General features: G+C 46.2%; 1 protein-coding gene across 2 annotated transcripts; it reads left to right on the top strand.

The window, feature by feature from the left end:
- Positions 1 to 3,961: 3,961 nt before the first annotated feature.
- Dffa (DNA fragmentation factor subunit alpha) lies at positions 3,962 to 18,488 on the top strand. Of its 2 annotated transcripts, none has more exons than XM_021636207.2 (6): positions 3,962 to 4,198; positions 5,863 to 6,024; positions 7,276 to 7,418; positions 11,191 to 11,380; positions 11,568 to 11,719; positions 12,932 to 15,357. In XM_021636207.2, the coding sequence occupies exons 1-6, from the start codon at positions 4,063 to 4,065 to the stop codon at positions 13,142 to 13,144; spliced, it is 996 nt and encodes a 331-aa protein (XP_021491882.1). In that variant the 5' UTR covers positions 3,962 to 4,062; the 3' UTR covers positions 13,145 to 15,357. The 2 variants fall into 2 exon arrangements, with proteins under 2 accessions (XP_021491882.1, XP_021491883.1); XM_021636208.2 differs by lacking the exon at positions 12,932 to 15,357 and adding an exon at positions 17,509 to 18,488 and having other exon boundaries at positions 3,974 to 4,198.
- Positions 18,489 to 19,465: the final 977 nt, after the last annotated feature.

Raw genomic sequence — 19,465 nt, 5'->3', positions numbered from 1 at the left:
CTTTATGTTTTTGAGACAGGATCTTACTATGTAGTTCAAGCTGGCTTGAACTCAAGATCCTCCTGTTTCTGCTTCTGGGTTCTGGGATGACAGGTGGTGTCCACATGCTCTGTTAGACCTTTTATCAACATCACCACCAGCATCATGATTTTGTATGAATATGCTGCCAGCCCCTGGGCAAGTATGCTACCACTGAGCCACACAGCCAAATTCCATTCTTTTCATCTTAATAACTAGTTTTTCTGGAGGAAAGAAAAAACAGACTTGTATTAGAGCCAGGATGGACGTGTTGTCGAGCAGTGTCTGAACATTTCAAGCAGCCCTGTGATTCAGTTTCCCTTTGCTTTCTGACTTGCGATCTTATCGTTCTGCCTTGCCAAAGGACAAATTTTCTTAATTTCCATTTCTGTTTATTTTCAATTATGTAATCAGGCATCACTTCATTCTATAAAATACAGTTGATTTTTCCCAGTGAGCAGAACAGAAAGGGTTGATTTTATAGAAAAAGTACAAAAAAGAAAGAGGCTTTTTCACTTCAAAGTTACTTTCCTTCTAAATCAAAGACAAGGAAATATAACAATAGAAAAATAACCGGTTAGTCAACACCATGTCACCCCAGGTTACGTTTTTGTGTAAGAATTAAGGCAGAGGGAACTTCATGGCCACGCCAAGCAGAGTTAGCCTGTTTGAGAAATCTGTCTATCTCGCTAAGCTTGATTTCTGGGAAGTTCAGATAAACACTTTATTTTGAATTTGGTGATAGGCAATCTTAGCAAAAATGTCTCCTCCCCACCCACATACTAGGAATCAAACTTCAGGTCTTGTTCAGGCTAGGTAAGTGTTCTGGCACTTAGCTACCCCGAGTCTGTATTTTGAATTTTTTAGCCCAGTTTGTTAGTGTCTAAAACAACAATTTAGTCTACAGCAATGTCCTCCTGTAATTGCTATTTAGCAACTTTTTTTATGTAATTAAGGAGAGATGGCTAGTGCATGGCTCATCAGTTAAGAGCAATGGCTGATCTTGCAGGGCAGCCTGGGTTTGATTCCCAGCACCCATATGGTAGCTCAGAACCCGGCAGCACTCCCGTTCCAGGGCATGTGTCGTCTCTTCTGGCCTCAGCAGGCAGCAGGCAAGTGTGCAGTACATAGAGATACATGGAAGCAAAACATTTATACACATAAAATATATAAATATTTTAACTTTTTTTTTCTTATGTGACTGCATTGCATTTTTGGCAAAACTGAAAATTAACGCCCCCGTGTTTAAAACTGACTTCCTTCAAACCTTCCTGAAGGTTGGGGTATCTTAGAGATATAAGTAGGATAGAAAGACCAAGAAAGCTCAGGGACATACATACCTTCAGAATCTGGTTTGCATCTCTTGACATCGAGAATCAAAACTCAAAAAAGCCCAAATAATAAAGAGCACCATTAAGCTTGCCCGCATGGAGACAATAGTCCCGCCTCCGGGCAGTGTCTGTTGAAGCAGGTACTGAAGCTACCTAGTGAGTCAAACTTCTGTGACCTTTGACTTCAGCAGCATTCCTTTCTCCTTTGTAAGCCTGAACAGCAGACTCACAGTGCTGCAGGCCTGCAGTCCCAGCACTCAGGTTCATGCACAGCATCCTCAGCTACGTGGCAATTTTCAGGCCAGCCTGGATTACATCCTCAAACAAACAAACAAAGATAAAGAATAAAGACAAAGAAAGCATAATGTGGCTGGGAGATGTTTCAGAGCATAGCTGTGCAAGCAACATCTGATTTGCCCAGTTTGTTAAGAGCATCCTGGGGTCTCACTGGCTGGCAAGTCTGTCCAATCAGTGACCTACAGGTTCAGTGATACAGTTCAAAAGCCACTCTAATACAGTTCCTCATGTTGTGGTGACCCCCAACCAAAAAAAAAATTATTTTGTTACTTAATAACTGTAAGTTATTGCTGCTATAATCAAATATGTAATATGTAATAATTATATGTAATATAATTGCTATATGTTGCTGCTATAATTGAACCATATCGTAAACACCTGGTATGCAGGGCATCTGCTCTGTGACCCACAGGTTGAGAAGCACTTGCCTGTAATCCCGGAGAGGGACTAGAAATGGAAGGGGGGAGAAGGTAGACCCCTGGAAGTGCTAGCTAGCCTGGCCTGCCTGCCAACCTTCCAGGGAGACTATCTCAGATAAAAGTTGGAAATAACCCGAGGATTACAACAGGAGTTGTTCTCTGAGTGCCAGGCAGGCATCTTGCACCAATCTGCATCAACATCCGGAAACACACACACACAAACAAACAAACCATCTTAATGCCTTCATTTACAAAAGAAATTTTTTTATTTATTGTTAGTTAGTTAGCTTTTTCAAGACAGGGTTTTTCTGTGTAGCCTTGGCTGCCCTGGAACTAACTCTGAAGACCAGACCGGCCTTGAATTCACAGAGATCCACCTCCCTCTTCCCCCGCAAGTGCTAGGAGTAGAGGTGTGCACCACCACTGCCCAGCCACAAAACGAAGTTTTAAAGAGAAATAAGTAAACCAGCTCTTTAAAAAAATTAATAATTTTATAGCATGTATTTATGTGTGTGTGTAAGCATACGTGTGTACGTGTGTTCACACATATACCACATTGTGTTTTTGGAGATCAGAGGACAACTTTTGGAAATCTGTTCTGCCATGTTGGACCTTGAGATCAAACTCAGGCTGTCAGGCTTGGCAGCACACACCTTTACTGAGCCATCTTGCCAGCCATTTAACTTAATGTCAACTTTTTACTTACTCTTTCAACTTCCTTGTAAATCATATCCTTTGAACACTACAACTTCAAAAGCCACAGAATCAGTCCTGAAGTGCTTGCTTAGCATGCATGAGGCCCTGAGTTAAGTCCCTAGCACCAAAACACTAAAACATCAGCCAGACACATTGGTGTGCGCCCATAAGTCTAGCTACTTAGGAAGCTGAGAAAGGAGGATGATGAATTCAAGGCTTGTCTGGGCAACTTAGCAAGACCCTGTCAAAATAATAATAAAAATAATAATGATAATGGCTGGTGATACAGCTTTGCAATAAAGCATTTGCCCAGCATGGGTAAGGCCTGTTATGACAAGAAGAAGAAAAGCCGTGTTTTTAAAACACTCAGGCCAGTACCTTCCTAACCCCTTCCATTGCTCTTAAAGCTGGCATGCACCCTATTTTCCTTAGTAAACCCTTTCTTCAATCTAATTCATCCCGAGATTCTTCAGTGCAGCCTAAGTCAAGATTCTGGCTTCACCTGGGTACTGCAGAGCCGTCAAGGCTGGGATGCAGATACACACACACACACTCCTTGACAAGCTGGAAGGAAACCCCAGGCTGCCTTGGAACTCAAAGATCCTCCTGCCTCTGCCTCCTGAGGATCAAAGGCCTGCCCCACCAGCCACCACGCCCAGCTCAATGGCAACTCTGAAATAAAACATAAAGACTTGGCTGGCTGGCAATGCGGTGTAGAACTGTGCTTACCATACATGAGACCCTGGGTGTTCCATCACACAGTGTTTTATTTTTTTTTTTAAAGATTTATTACTTTTGCAATGTGTGTTAGCATGTACACCTGCACGCCAGAAGAGGGAACCAGATTTCATGTTTAGATGGTTGTGAGCCACCATGTGGTTGCTGGGAATTGAACTCAGGACCTTTGGGAAGAGCAATCAGTGCTCTTATCCTCTGAGCCATTTCTCCAGCACCCTCACACAGTGTTTTAAAGAACAGAAGAAGAAGGGAAGGGGGGGAGGAGAGGTAAGAGAGGGAAGGAGAAAGACCAGAACAGAAAAAAAGAAACCCAACTCCGACCCCCTTTCCTGAGCTGAATCCCTGCCCCCGGCTTTGAACCCAGAAACTACAACTCCCGTCGTACCCTGGAATGCATGTAATTAGCCACCACTAGCACTACATCTCCCGGCGTGCCTTGGTCTTCGCGTAACTTGCTGTAGCGAAAACTACATTTCCCGACAGGCCGCTTAAGGGAGGGTGTCCGAGAAAGTGGCTCTGAGCTGCCAAGGATTTCCCAGAGTCAGTCAGGTAGCACTTTGAGGATGGAGCTCTCGCGGGGAGCCAGCGCCCCGGACCCGGACGATGTCCGGCCTCTTAAACCGTGTCTGGTACGCCGCAACCACAGCCGCGATCAATACGGCCTGGCGGCCTCCAGCCTCGAGGACCTAAGGAGCAAAGGTTGGCTGCGGAGGGGACCGGGCGGGGTCGGGAAGGTGACCCCGGAGCCTTGGGACTGCAGCGGCCCACGTGTCTGCAGCGATTGACAGGCTTTTACTTCTCTGCAGTGAGAGGCTCGGGGAGGGGACCGGAAGCTCTGTGCAGGTCCAGACTTACTGGCCTGATTTTGGACCAAACGGAGTCTAGCGTATTCTCTCCACTCTGGCTCATAGAGGCGGTACTGGGGCCCCTGGCGGGGCGGTGGTGGGTGTCCACAGTCCGTACCTGTTCCACTAAAAGGAGCTGCCAGTGGCTGCCCCTTAGAATCCAGAGAAGGATCGTGAGCTGACCCAGGTTCTGAGCCTTATGCTCCCCCATCTTTGGCCCCTTGGTTTTCTCAACAGTGTAGTGGCTGTATTTCCAGCCTTGCTTCAAAGGCTTGTTGGGACGCTCAAGTGAAATGGCCTGTCCAAATTCCTTACGAGCGTTATTAGCCCGTGGCGACAAACAATATATCCAAAGAAGTTCTTGCAGGTCTTACATGTAGGCTAGCTCCGGGCATGTAGTCATAGTGTGTGCCAGGGTGAGGAGCACTTCCTGAGAGCCACTGAGACCCAGGAGCAAGGTTTGATTTGGTGACTTGGGGATTCTGCCACATTGAGGTTTGCGTTTCACCCCGGCACGAGGTTACTTCAACTTTCGTGCCACTTCAGTTGTATTGGTTGGGTGTCTTGGCACAGAGGCCTTGTGTTCTCTGCAGCTGAGCCTATAGGAGGCTGGCTGGTCTATTTTGGGTGATGACAGCATTGTGGAAAGCCTCTTGCCTGGCAATAATAAAAAGGAAACGATACTGGGACAAGCTTCTGCTGCTATTGTAATTTCCTTTAGTCTAGAACAGCTGTGAAGGAAGATAGCCACAAAGAAATGAAAGCATGTTTCTCTTATTTTCCTCTGACATTTGATGTGTAGAATTTAAGGCGGCCACTGAATAAGTGAACGAGAGACAGAATTATTTGTCCACAAGTAATCAGACCAAGCTCTGGTTGGGTGCTTATTTGAGTAGACTCAAATGCCTCCTGTGTTCCAGTGCAGAATAGCTGTGGGAAACACATTTCCTGGAACCACACTGGGTTTCAGTCTCAGTTTGGGGTGCTGGATAGATGGCTCGGGTGTTAAAAGCACTGGTTACTCTTGCAGAGGATCTGTTTTCAGTTCTTAGCACCCACATGGTGGCTCATAACCCTCTATAACTCAAGTTCCAGGACATCCAACGCCCTCCTTGGGCACAAAGCATGAATGTGGTCCACACACGTACATTCAGAAAAAAAAAAAAAAAACATTTGTATGTATAAAATCTAAAAGTTTTTACATCTCAATTGGGCCACTTAGTGTGTGATTTTGAATACGTTCCGTTCCTTGATCTCTCTGAGCTTGAGTTCATTGTGTGTAAATCAGGAATAATAACAGGAACTCCCACATAAGATGAGCTTTTTACCTGAAAAGTAGCTGAAACTGTACCAGGCATGTGCTAGGTGGTACATTAGCGCTAAAAGTTATCGTTGTGATTATATTGATTATTGTCTCCCAGGAATTCTGATTGTCCCTGGGCCATCCTGGAGAGTACTAAGGAGGATGTAATTCCCTTATGGCTGTTTGTCACCTGCCGAATATGTTGTTTTTCTCAGCCTGTGAAATACTGGCCATTGATAGATCCCTGACACCCATCACCCTGGTCCTGGCAGAGGATGGTACCATCGTGGATGATGACGATTACTTCCTTTGCCTCCCTTCCAACACGAAGCTCGTGGCGCTGGCCTGCAATGAGAAGTGGACATACAACGATTCGGGTGAGAAACCTAAGCTACACAAGCAACAGCCATCACGATTCGTCTGGCTGTGCAGGCCAGTGGTTGCTGTTTGTCTGTCTGTCTAAGTGTTTACTCAGCAAATGTTGCCTGAGCCCCTCTGTGTGCCAGGCATGGTGCTAAGGCATCATCGTACATAGACCCACAGCAAATGAAACCCAGCATGTCAGTGCAACTGGGGGTGTGAATCTGGGCTCTGCCATTTCTAGCCAGGTGACTGGGCAAATTACACAGCCTTCTGGATCATTATGGAAATAATAATTACAGTATCTTTCTGTCCCAACTGTGACAACCAAGAATGTCTCCAGATATTGCCCAAGGCATTGCACTAAATCTTATCTGGTGCACAGAAAGGTCTCACTAGAGGGTAATGACGTCATTATTATCACTGCAAATTCAGCTGGCCAAGAACTCATAGAGATTCACCTGCATCTGCCCCCCGAGTGCTGGGGTTAAAGGCGGGTATCACTATGCACATCAAGAAACCTCTTTTAAAGACCATTGCTACTAAATTGAGGAAATCTTCCTTCAGCCTTGGCTTTATCAGTCATCACTGTGCTTGCTGTCCCTTTGGCTGGCCCAGTTAAGGAAAGGATCAGTCTCTACCTCTTCCCCTCCCTTCTGGAGAAGTGCTGGTAAGAGTGAATATCGATATATGAAAACAGATCACAGCCAGGCATGGTGGCAGACACCTGTGATCAAAAGTCCTTGGCTACCCTCAACTACATAGTGAATTTAAGTCTAGCCTGGACTGCATGAAACCCTAATTCCCACTTCTCCCCACCAAGCACCCACATACAAGCACAAAGATTATCAAAAGAGAGGTGTAGTAGGTCCCTTGGCCCATACATTACCATACCTTAGGGTTAAGCAGCTGCTGCTTTCTTTTTTCCTTTTGAGACAAGGTAGATCAGGCTGGCCTCAGACTTGCTTCAGTGGACCTGCCTCAGCCTCCTGAGGGCTGGGATTAAAGGTGTTAGCCACCACACTCAGTGTGAATTGCTTTTCTCCAAAGAATACAGGACAGTTTCACACAGAAATAAGTTGAAGACAGAAGAGGAAAAGTTCAGGCCCGAGGCAGGGAGTAGCTCTTCTGTGAATCCCTGAGAAAAGGTGCCTCCCGGTCACTGACATCATCCGAGTGGTCCTTCAGAAGGACTTGCACATTCTCCACAGTGGTATGTGTTGGGGCGTCGGAATTACTGACCTGACTGGCATTTCTCTGTATACCAGACGGAGGAACAGCCTGGGTTTCCCAAGAGTCCTTTGATGCAGATGAAACAGACAGCGGGGCAGGGGTCAAGTGGAAGAATGTGGCCAGACAGCTGAAAGAGGATCTGTCCAGCATCATCATGCTGTCAGAAGAGGACCTCCAAGTAAGTCTCCTCACAGCTCCACAGCACTCAGCAGCCTCTGCTGTCCTAGGACTTTTGGCTCTGTGCCCCAGCTCCCTGCCACAGTAATTCCATGGTTATATTGTCTGTTGATACCTTGGTTTCTTTTAACTGTCCATTTATTTGAGATTTTTTAAATCTTTTTTAAGTTGTTTGTTTGTAGATAGAGTCTCACTGTGTAGCCCTGGCTATCCTGAAACTCATTCTGTAGACCAGGCTGGCCTCAGACTCACAGATACTCACCTGCTTCTGACTCCCAGGTGCTGGGTTAGATGTGTGCGCCCCTATGCCCAGCTAATATTTATTTTTATTTGTATGTATGTGCATATCTGTGGGTGTGCGCAGAGGCCAGAAAAGGGCATTGGATCTTCTGGGGTTAAAGGTGGTGTGAGCTGCCTTACATGGGTGCTGTGAACCAAACTCCAGTTGTCAGGAAAAGCAGCAAGCACACTTAACCACCGTCCTGTTTGGGTTGTGTGAGATGGGGTCTCGTGTAAGCCAGACTGCTCCTCCTGCTGCACTGCCGCAGTGCTGGGGTTGCAGGCGTGCCCCACCCCAGTATTTGTGCTCTCTAAAATGGTCTATTTAGTACTAGGGACTGAGCGTGCCAAACCCTGTTCTACCACTGCGCTATCCTTCCAACCACTTACTTATTGCTGAGCCATCTCTCCAACCCCGTTTTTATTTTATTTTGGGTGTGTTTGTGCAGCCAGCGCTCGCCTGTGTGTGTACATGTGGAGGCCAGAGGTCCATGTTGGGCATCTTGAGCCGTTTTGCAGAGATGCTTATGTAAACTAACTTCCGAATGTAACTTCTCAGTTAAAGGGCGTGTGCACTTGGAACACTGGCAGGTTCCCAAGAGATAGCAAGCTGAGGCCTCAGAACAAGATGGAGCCTGCGTAGGGAAGTACAGGCTGGGTCAGTGTTCTGGACAGAGGGAAGCCAGGTGCCTTTCCGTTTTCTCGTATTTTTGTTGTGGGTTTGAGTGTGTGAATGTGCTTGAGTGAGTTCAGGTGCTCATAGAAGCCATGAAGAGAGTGTCAGGCCCCCTGGAGCTAGAGTTACAGGAGAGTGTAAGCTGTCTGATGTAGACACTGGGAATCCAATCATTGCAAGAGCCGTCTCTCCAGACCTTCATTTTTATTTAATTTTAATCTTTTCTAAGACTTAAAAGAGTAGAAGGCATGGTAGTTCAGGCCTGTAATTCTAGCACTTGGAAGGCTAACAGTTTGCCAAACAGCCAGCCTGGACTATGGTGAGCTCCAGACCAACCTGGGCTACAATGGGAGACTCTGTTTCCAAAAAAGCAGGGCCTGGGATGTGGCTCACTCGGTAGAGAGTTTGCCTAACATGGACAAAGCCCTGGCTTGGGTCCCTAGCAGGTTATACATGTTGTGAGTGCATGCATGTGTGTGCGTGTGCACGTGCATGCATGTTTGTGTGTGTGTATGAATGTGTGTATGTGTAACTAATCTCAGTACTGTGGAGTTGGAGAAAGGAAGATTAGAAGTTCAAGTTCATCCTCTGCTACAAATAAAGCTGAGTCTATAAAAGTCTCAAAGAAATAAAAAGTACTTATGAGGTCAGCTACCCATGAATAAAAGAGAAATGTGGCCATTGAGAGAACTGGGCCGCGTAGGTAATAAAATGCCATTTCCTCATTCATAACCTATATTACTCAAGAGATGTGAGCTCTTTCTATTGTGGTGTTTCTTTTTTCTTCTCTTTCTTTATATTTAATTAATCTATTTTAGAGACAGGGTCTCACTATGTATCCCTAGCTGTCCTAGAACTTGCTATGTAGCCCAAACTGGCTCCGCACTCACTAAGATCCACCTATCTCTGCCTTTCCCTTGGTGGGATTAAGACATGTACCACCACAAACAGCTTTTTCTTTTTTTTAAAGCAAGAATAATTTTATCATTAGCCCTTCTTGCTTGTTTTCAATACTAGAGGTCAAACCCAAGGCCATGTGGAGGTCAGGCAGTCACTCTGCCTCTGAGCCCCACCCTAGCTCTCTGAAATTTGCGTGTTTCTTAAGCTGCATAGCAAGCTAACATGCCTCTGAGCTTAGGTCTTTTCTTGTGAAGCGACTCAGTTGTTGATTTGAGCCCAGTCCTGTGTATTCCAGACTAGCCCTAACACCTCCATGTTGCCATGGAAGTGCTGGGATTACGGTGTGCGCTCCCATACTAACTAGCTTCCAGTTTATGCTGGCCCAGACTCCCGACATAGCTTCATACTGGCCAATATGCTACCAACTGAGCTGCGTCCTCAGCCCTGGCCTCTGTAGCCAAGCTAACCCCAAACTCTTAGCAATTCTCCTGTCCCAGACTCCTGAAGGGTATAATTGTAGACATGTACCGCCATGTCTAGCTTATTTTTTTAATTTATTTTTTGAAGCAAAGTTGTTTATTAAAGAAGGGTTTTAATATACATGTAATGCACTGGCATTAACAGAGAGATGCTTAGGCAAAGGACAGTACAAGCCAGGCACGGTAATGGCTCATGTCTGTAATCCCTGCTCTTTGGAAGCAGACATCTGTGAGCTCCAGGCCAGCATGTTTTACACAGTTCTACACCAGCAAGGGTTACATAGTAAGACTTTTTCTCAAACCAAACCAAACACGCTACAGGACCCAGCACATCCAACACATAGTTGTGGGCTTCTCAAGAGAGTTCTGCCTAAACCTACTCTTCTTAAAGGATTTATCTTACTTTATGTTCACGAGTGTTTTGCCTGTATGCATATATACACGTGTGCGTGCCTGTCAGATCCCCTGAACTGGGGTAACAGATGAGTGGGAGTCACCGTGTGAGCACTGAGGACCGAACCTGTGTCCTCCACAAGAGCAAGTGCTCTTCACCACTCCGCCATGTCTTCCTGGTAAATGGAGAATAAACAGCTGCTGTCTTTCATCCTTCCCAGGTTGCACATGACATCAAAGCTCAGTGTGGTTACATTTTAGAAACAACCTTGGGTGGAAGAGATGGCTCAGCAGGTGAAAGTGCTTGCAGCGCAGGCCTGATGACCTGAGTTCAGAGCTCCAGACCGCATGTAAGAAGCCAGGCTACCTTCTCATCTCCGCATACTAACAAAAATAAATAGGTATTTTTAGGATAGGGCCAGCCACAGGCTTAGTGGATAAAGGAACTTGCCGTCAAGTCTTGAACGCCCTTTCCTGCCCGGTACCCACATGGTAGAGACTCAGATCTCACAGCGATCTCTCCACACCCCGGCATCTTGACGCCTATACTCCTGTACGCCACAAACACAGTAGTAAACACAATAATAATATTTTAAAATTCTTTATATTGACTTGTTGTGAAAATGATCAGTTGCCTCCTTTAGTTTGTTGAATTTCTTTTCTTTTCAGATCAGGTTTTCTTACGTGTGAGGGTTGTGTGTATTGCAGGGGTGGGAGTACAGTGCTGGTAGAGGCCAGAACTGTGGCTTCCCTAAAGCTGGAGCTGAGTGCTGGAACTGAGCCCAAGTCCTCTGCAGTACACACTCTAACCGCTGAGCCATCTCTCCAGCCCGTGTAGTGGAATTTCTAAGTGGAGGTTAATTTTGTTTTTAACGAGACACCAATACTTCATTTTCCCAGTTTTCACACTAGATTTTGGAATGTCAGGTTTTTTTTTTTTGTTTTTTTTTTTTTGTCTCAAAGTGACTTGAATAAGAGATGAAATGGGTATGTTTGGGAGCTGCAGCACTGCCCCGAGCTTTCTCAGAGCCTCTGTTCAATGCCAGGCACTCATCGACATCCCATGTTCAGAGCTGGCTCAGGAACTCTGCCAAAGTTGTGCCACTGTCCAAGGGCTCCAGAACACACTCCAGCAGCTGCTTGACCAGAGAGAAGAGGCCCGCCAGTCCAAGCAGCTCCTGGAACTTTACCTGCAGGCCCTGGAGAAGGAGGGCAGCATCCTGTCCAGCCAGGAAGGTAGGGCACCCACTGCAGCTCCCCTGGGAGTACCCTGGAGGGCGGGGCCTGGTTTACCGAGCACTCTGACTGCCTGAGGATGACAGTGCCCTGGGAATGATGCTCCTCTCTCACCCACTGACGATGCGGGCTGGGTTGGGTGGTGTGATTTTATAGCCTGCTGCTTACTCTCTTATCTCCTTTACAGAGGCCAAAACTGTCCTCGGTGAAGAGATGGATGCAGTTGACACAGGCATCGGCAAAGAGATGGCTTCAAAAGTGGCACTTACAAGCCAGATCCTTACTGCACTGAAGGAGAAGCCTACTCCAGAGCTGAGTTTATCTAGTCAGGATTTGGAGGTGGGCAAAAACTAGGGACCCTGAACTGCAGAGAATGACTTCCCCTAGAAGTATAGTTTGGAGGTGCAGAGGCCTGTATGTGATTTCTTTCTCCTCTGCAGGCTGACTCACAGCTGCAAAATTCCCTTTTAACACAGCCACAGCATTTGCAGACATCTCAATCTAAATCCAGGTGTCTTTTTTTTTTTTTTTTTTTTGGTCAGGGGTTTCAAGACAGGGTTTCTCTGTGTGGCCCTGGCTATCCTGGGATTTGCTCTGTGGACCAGGCTGGTCTCAAACTCATAGAGATCTGCTTCTGCCTCCCAAGTGCTGGGATCAAAAGAGTGCACCACCACCGATCTGCTCCAAGTGCCTTTTAAGAGAAAAGGGATGTATTTCCTTGGGCCATCAAACATTAGTCTCTAGTCCAAATTGATAATGATCTGACCGGGAGAAATTGCAGGCCTAAAGCTTTCAAGGTATAGAGAGTCAAAAATCCCTAAGTCATCTGAGGCCAGTATAGTAGCACACGAAGGCGAAATTAAGGCTGGGGGCAAAGATCAGCACTTGGCCAGCATTCACAAGGCCCTGGGTTTGGTCCCTAGTGTCATGGGAAATAACTAAGGCAGACCTATGGGGCCTACCTTGTGCTGACTCTCTGAAGAGTAGAGAGCTAGTGGCTTGACAGGATGGCTGTGAGTGTTCTTGTTCCTGTGTACGAAGTACCTCCCAATTCTATGTAGAAAGGAAGGAAATTATATCAACTTGAGCTTAATTCAATTTCCTGTTGGGCTTGAGTCATTTTAAAAAGCCACATGAGCATGTGCTGTGAAAGGTACATTATAGCCGGTCATGGTGGAATATGGCTTTAATCCCAGAACTCAGGAGGCAGAAGCAGGCGGATCTCTGAGTTCGAGGCCAACCTGGTCTACAGAGTGAGGACAGTCAAGGCTATACACACACATAAACCCATCTCGAGAAACTAGAAGAAAGAAGGAAGAAAGGAAGTGAGGAAGGAAGGAAGGAAGGAAGGAAGGAAGGAAGGAAGGAAGGAAGGAAGGAAGGAAGGAAGGAAGGAAGGAAGGGAGAAAGAATAGACAGGCAGGCAGATCATAGTGTGCGCTCCTGGCCAGCCTGGGCCTCAGTTCAGGGCCCTGTCCTAATAAAGAAGAGGAGAGGGAGAAGCACAGGAGCACAGAGCAACACTCTCAGTGGTCCTTGCTCTCGCCACAGCTGGTTTCCAGGGAGGACCCCGAAGCCCTGGCTGCTGCTCTGAGCTGGGACACAGAGAAGGCAGAGACAGTCCAGCGGGCCTGCAGCGAGGAGCTCGCCCTGCGCTTGCAGCAAGTGCAGAGCTTGAGGTCGCTCAGGAATCTTTCGGCACGGAAGAACCCACAGCCCGGGGAGCAGCAGAGCCCCAAACGAGCCAGACAAGACCCCGCCTAGCTCAACTGGACACAAGCTTTGCTGAGGAGAACCCTTGGTTTTGTCACGAGTGAACTCCTTTACCCCGATTTTACGGCCTACGTTCTACCTCCTGCCGCCCAGTATGCTTTTCTAGCACAGGTGGCTTATACCCCTCCAGAAAAGCTGTTCCAAGTCTACACATACACCCTTCCGCCTCCACCTAATGTACTTAGATTTCCGTCTTTGTTTTTTGTGTGTGTGTTTTGTCTGCATGTATGTCTGTACCATGAATACCAGAAGAGGCTGTCGGGTCCTCTGAAACTGGAGTTACAGACAGCTGTCAGCACCATGTGTGTGCTGGGAATGGACTCCGGGTGCTCTGTGAGTGCAGCCAATGTTCTCTTGTAGTGAGCCTTCTCTCCAGCCCCAGAATGTCCTTATCACATAATGGGCCTTAGGTTAAGGTGAAAGTGCTTACCAAGGACAATTAAAAACTGTCATGCTGTGGACCCAATGTCCTTATCCTACAACTTGAACAGTTGAGTTTTAGACATAGGCAATGGTAGAGAAAAGGCTGTCTACCAGAGCAGCAATCATGGCCATGAACTTACTTCTCAAGTTAATAAATGCGGTTGCTGTTTGTATAAGGCGCATACTACATTTGTAGACCCCGGGACATGGAGTCTACTCCATTTCTAATATCTGACTCAGTGTTGGGAGCTGTTGCCATGGTGAAACCCCCTTCTATTTTCTAATGTGTTTTGCCGGTGGGGGTAGAAAGAGTCATTAAGTGCTTCCCATGCTCTGCAGCTCCAGGTCTCTCTGTGCAGATGAGCGCACTTCTGGTTTTCTCTGCTGTTTCTGCTCAGACTTCTGCAACCTCTGCAATCTGCAGTGCTGTCTGCTTTCAGGGAATGGGTGCTTAGCGACGGGGCATCTGATTTTTATGCATGCTGGGAAGAAAACAGCACTACCTTGCAACACCTGCCCAGTTTTTAATTTGTCTGCCAGCTTGCACATGTGTGTGTGAGTGTGTGTTTGTGTGTTTGTTCTGGGTGCTGGGGATTGAACTAGGGATGCTCCCTAATGAACCACACCCCAGCTTCACTTTGGCCAGTTAAGCAAAGAAATGAAGCATTAAGTCTTGGGGCAAAGGCGGGGTGCAGAAAACAGATAAAAAGAATTGTTTCCTTGCCTACAGCGGTCAGGTCTGTGGGCAGCTTTTACATGTTGTGCCTTATAAGATCTCGTCCCAGCACCCCCCACCCCCGCATCTTTGTAGTGCTTCTCAATCCTTAAATAAAAGCCATCGCTGATCACCCACCCACTGTTATTTGTCTAGAAACATTAATCCCTTTCAAGTGTGATAGTACACAAACACAAAGGGAAATACTTTCCAATAGAAGAGTATATGCCACTGTCTGTACTGACCAGCGCATCAAAGCTGGCTGGTGCTTGTAATAGCATCAGGTTACCTTGAATTTGGCCGAGGTAGGCTGGCAGAGAGTTGTCAGCAGCACTGGGCCGACAGTGAGATTTTCCCAAACAGTGAAGTTCTGAACAGAATAACACCTGTCCTTGGGTTACAGGTTAACTGTGTGTGTTCCTAGAAATGCAGTATATATTAAAACTAAAAATAACTTTTAAAATAATCCCAGCACTTGGGAGGCAGAGGCAGGGGGATCTCTGTGGCTGAGGCCAGCCTGGTCTACAGAGTGAACTACAGGCCAGTCAAGGCTTTATTTTCTCAAAGAAAATAAGAAAAAAAAAAAAAAATTAATGGAATTAGGTTTCAAACTAAGATAATTTTGGATGGGTGTTTGCCTTCGGCTTATATTTATTTATTCTCTGCACGGAGCACACATGCATGTAAGTATGTGTGCATGCATCCTACTGCTAATGTGGAGGTCAAAGGGCAATCTGTGGGAGTCCTTTTTCTTTCCTTCCCACCATGAGGGCCCTGAGGACTGAACTTGGTTCTTCAGACTTGGAAGTAAGCGCCTTTACCTGCTGAGCCATCTTGCTGGATACAAAACAAATTTCTATCCACATGGATTCTCAGTCTGCTCAAGTCTTTCAAGAAGCCAGGCACTGTGTGATGGTGTACTTGTTACCTACCCGCTTGAGAGGCAGAGGCAGGAGGGTCATTTGAGGCCAGCCTGGACAGAATCATCTCAAAAAGTAGCACTGCAGGATATGGAATAATTCTGTCTTGTACAATTTTAAAGACTTATTAAAAATGTTTAGGTTTACTGTGTGTGTATGAGTGTTTGGTTGCATGTATGGCTGTGCACCACGTGTGCCCACAGAGATCAGAAGAGCGTGCTGGATTCCCTGGAGTTACGGTGATTGTCAGCTGTGGGTCCTGGGAGTCAACCCCAGGTGCTCTTAACTGCTCAGGCATCTCTCCACAGCTCTCCAGGCCCCTCTCATCTTTAAAAATGCCATGTCTGCGGGACGGGGTGGGATGTGAATGCAGGTGTTGTGGGTACTAGGGATTAAGCTGAAGTCGACAGGCTTGTTCACTGGGCACCTTTGCTGGCTGGGTTGTCTCATCAGGCCAGTACACCAGGTACTAAAGCCACAAGATTGACGTCATGTGAGGTGCGACGGGAGGAAGTGTAGTGCCCCGACTGGGGAGAGTGGTGCCTTTCAGTCCTAAGGTCAGGAGGGAGACAGGGGCGGTCAGCACTGTAAGGGAGCTCTGCCCCAGAGATGGTGGGAGAGCAACTGTAAAGCTTGAGCTCACCCCATGCCATTCACCCCACACTGCCATGGCGCCCAGCCTTCTAGAGGAAAAATGCAGCCACTTGCCATTATACCCAGAGCTGGACAGGGTGAGCGAGGCCTGCCTGTCCAGGTCAGGAAAAAATGTCGAAGCCAAGCAGGGACTAATGAACTCTCCATTAGCCTTACTCCATTCTTCTGACACCAGTCAAAATGTCGGTCTCCATTAGGCAATTGGCCTTGGCAGGAGCTCGGCTAATTACCACTTACCAGCCTTTAATTTCTGGGGAAAAATGAATGGATTTTTCATTTTCCAGAGAGAAAGGACTAATGGTCATCTAAATATATATACTAAATTCACTACAAGTGTTATTAGTGAGTCCTTACTAGATTGTTTAGCCTTTCAATTTCTCAGAAGCTATTTGTCTTGCTTCTTCAGAGTTTGTCTATTATATTTTATTTGTAGAATTTTATGCATTTGGGGTTGTTTTTTTGGGGGGGGTTGGTTCTTTTATATTTCTCAAAGTTTTAAATATGGGAAGGTTTGTGTGTGTATAAATATATATCTGTATATATATATATAATTATATATATATACTGTAATTATATATAATAAGTTAGATATAACTTGTGGGTGTATATAATATATAATAAATTATATATGTGTGTGTGTATATATATATATATATAAAATATGTGGGTTGTGTGGGCACATGCACCATGGAAGTTATGTTGGGACAACCTCAGAAGTCAGCACTCTTTCCACCCAGGTGGGGTCCTGAGGGTCCAGCTCAGCTTGCAAGCTTGGCAGCAGTCCCTTTACCTACTGATCCACCACAGTGGCCGCTGCCTGTGGCTTTTGAGAAACCTGGAGCTAGGTGTGGTGGTGCACACCTTTGATCCTAGGTCCGGGAGGCAGAGGCAGGTAGATCTCTGAGGTTGAGGCCAGTCTGGTCTACAGAGTGAGTTCCAGGACAGCCGGGGCTACACAGAGAAACCCTGTCTCTATGATGATGATGATGATACAGAGAAACACTGTTGGAGGATGTTTGTGCACTGTGTATTCAAAAGCTAATTTTTGTACCGCAATTAAAATCTGGACAGATCTGGTTACAGATATGGTCGTTGGCATGGTCATTTTTAGGTGGTTGTGAGCCACCATGTGATGGCTGGGAATTGAACTCAGGATCTTTGGAAGAGCAGCCAGTGCTCTTAACCTCTGAGCCATCTCTCCAGCCCAGCATTGTTATTTCTATAAAGCATTTCCTATCTTGATGGCAGGAAAGATTGTGTAAAAATTGTTCTCCATTACTTTTGATTGGTTAATAAAATGCTGACTATCCAATAGCTGGGCAGGGGAGGATAAGGCAGAACTCCCAGGGCTCAGAGAGAGAGGTTCTCAGGAGAGAACGAGACTAAGATGGCAGGTAACAGGCCACATGGCTGGGAAGTAGGCCAGGCCAGTATTGTCTGGTTAGAATGGCTGAGTCTATCCCAGCTATAGTGCCTGAAACTTTTAATAGATATCAAGGTCTCCGTGTTCCTATTCAGAGCAGAGTGGGCATAGAAAAGCCCTACATTTACATCCTGTCTCAACAGTAAGAGGAGGAGAGAAAACTTGGAAGTGATTGGTCTTCGTTTAGACACATGCCCAGCTGCCCAAATTCTCCACACAGCTTCCCTGACAAGTCCTTCAACCTGTCAGCAAAGCCCGAGAACAGGCAAGAGGCTCCCAAGGCTCCCACTCTGGCCAAAACGCTACATTTCCAGATGTCAGAACCATGAAGAACTACACAGCACGGTGCAATCCCAAGGAACTGAACCAACGGGATAATACACAGGTACTCAAGGTTCTTCAAAATTTTTTTCTTGTTTTTTTTGTTTTTGAGACAGATCTTACCAGATAGCCCAGGCTGCCCTGGAACTTGAAATCCTCCTGCTTCAGCCTCCCAAATACTGGGATTACAGATATATGCTACCACAGCTAGATCAGTTGCAGGGGGGCTAGATCAGTTGCTTGGCTGCTCTAGCTGCTCTTCCAGAGGTCCTGAGTTCAATTCCCAGCACCCACATGGTGGCTCACAGCCACCATGAGATGTGGCATCCTCTTCTGGCCTGCAGGTGTACATTATAAACATAGTAAGTCTTTAAGAGAGAAGCTGCCTGCAACTTGAAGGATAGCTTAGTTAGTGGAGTGTTTGCCTAGCACACAGAGCACCATTTAAACTCAGGGCGCTGAAGCACGCCTGTTGTATTAGGTCATTAATATTTCCTATTGATTTTTTTTTATTTAAGCAGCAGTTAGTCCTAAGCAGCTGTATAACCAAATCACCACACAGAGACTAGGATTTAGTTAACCTAGAGCACAATGCTGGGCAATAGTTACTCCATCCTAAACCTCCAAACCCGCTTAGTTTCCTCCCATTCAGATTTCTCCCATTAGCCTTGCTTTTAGTCATATCTTAAGTCCAGTTCATTTCTCCACGTGGTTCTGAGACCTCTCCTCCAGCTTCTCCTTCTCCCTCTCCTCCTGCTTCCTTCCTCCTCCTCCCACTCCGGACCAGGATGTCCCACCCAATCCTCTCCATTGCTCAACATTGTGGCTGGTTGTTTTAATTGACAATTTAGAGAATAAATGGTGGCATGGTTACACAAATTTGAGACAGGTGATGCTTAGAATAAGCATCACAATGCAGTGTGATTTTTTTCTCCCCAGATAGTGGGGGAGAAAAATCAGCATCTGAATGAACAAGGGTAAATTGTATACATTCCAAAAGAACATTCTACCAGCACACACCTGAAAATTCAGCACTCAGGAAGGTCAGAAGCTCAGAGTCATCTTCATCACTATGTGGTTCAAGTCCAGCCTTGCGACAGTCTTAGTTCCTTTACTACTGCTGTGATGAAGCACCATGACTAAGGCAGGGTATAAGAGAACAAGTTTAGGGGCTGGAGAGGTGGCTCAGCAGTTAAGAGCACTGGCTGCTCTTCCAGAGGACTCGGGTTTGATTCCAAGAACTAACATGGTGGCTCACAAGTGTTTGTAACTCCAGTTCCAGGGTTATGTGTTGCCTCTTCTGGTTTCAGCCAGACATGCGTTGCACAGATACACATGAAGGCAAAACACATAAAATACATAAAATAAATGCAAAGAAAACCCAAAAAAAGGTTAGTTGGATTTAAAGTAACAGGTGAAGAATCCCTGGTAGCTGAGCAAAGGCACAGAGGAGCACCGAGAGCTCACATCTCGCACTGCCATCAGGAAACAGAAAGAGTCCTCTGAAACATCACGCCCTTCCCAAGTGACATACTTCTAATCCCAAACAGCCTCCAACTGGAAACCGACTATTTCAGTGCCTGAGACTTAAGAGGACATCTTCAAACCACCACAATGACCCAAGACACTGCCTCAAAAACAAGTTATAAATAGTGGGTTGCTTGGATTGCTCTCGTTTCTTCCTTCCCCATCTAGAAGGGGGTATTTCCTTCTATTAAATAACTAGATGGTTCTTTCCTGGTTTGTTCACATAGAACTTATCCCTCTTCAAAACTACTCCTTAAGATGTGGAATGTGGCTCTTCCTGAAACGTGAAAATAGTTCGCTACTCTCTTGACCCAGAAAACCCTATGAAA

Source organism: Meriones unguiculatus, chromosome 3 (genome assembly GCF_030254825.1).
Source record: "Meriones unguiculatus strain TT.TT164.6M chromosome 3, Bangor_MerUng_6.1, whole genome shotgun sequence".
Classification (NCBI taxonomy): domain Eukaryota; kingdom Metazoa; phylum Chordata; class Mammalia; order Rodentia; family Muridae; genus Meriones; species Meriones unguiculatus.
This window is presented reverse-complemented; position numbering and strand designations above follow the sequence as displayed.

Excerpts from the sequence above, each read along its gene's own strand:
- Dffa (XM_021636207.2), top strand. The coding sequence starts at position 4,063 with ATGGAGCTCTCGCGGGGAGCCAGCGCCCCGGACCCGGACGATGTCCGG. Across the intron at positions 6,025-7,275 it reads GTGGACATACAACGATTCGG|ACGGAGGAACAGCCTGGGTT; the intron begins GTGAGAAACCTA and ends TCTGTATACCAG. Across the intron at positions 7,419-11,190 it reads TGTCAGAAGAGGACCTCCAA|GCACTCATCGACATCCCATG; the intron begins GTAAGTCTCCTC and ends GTTCAATGCCAG.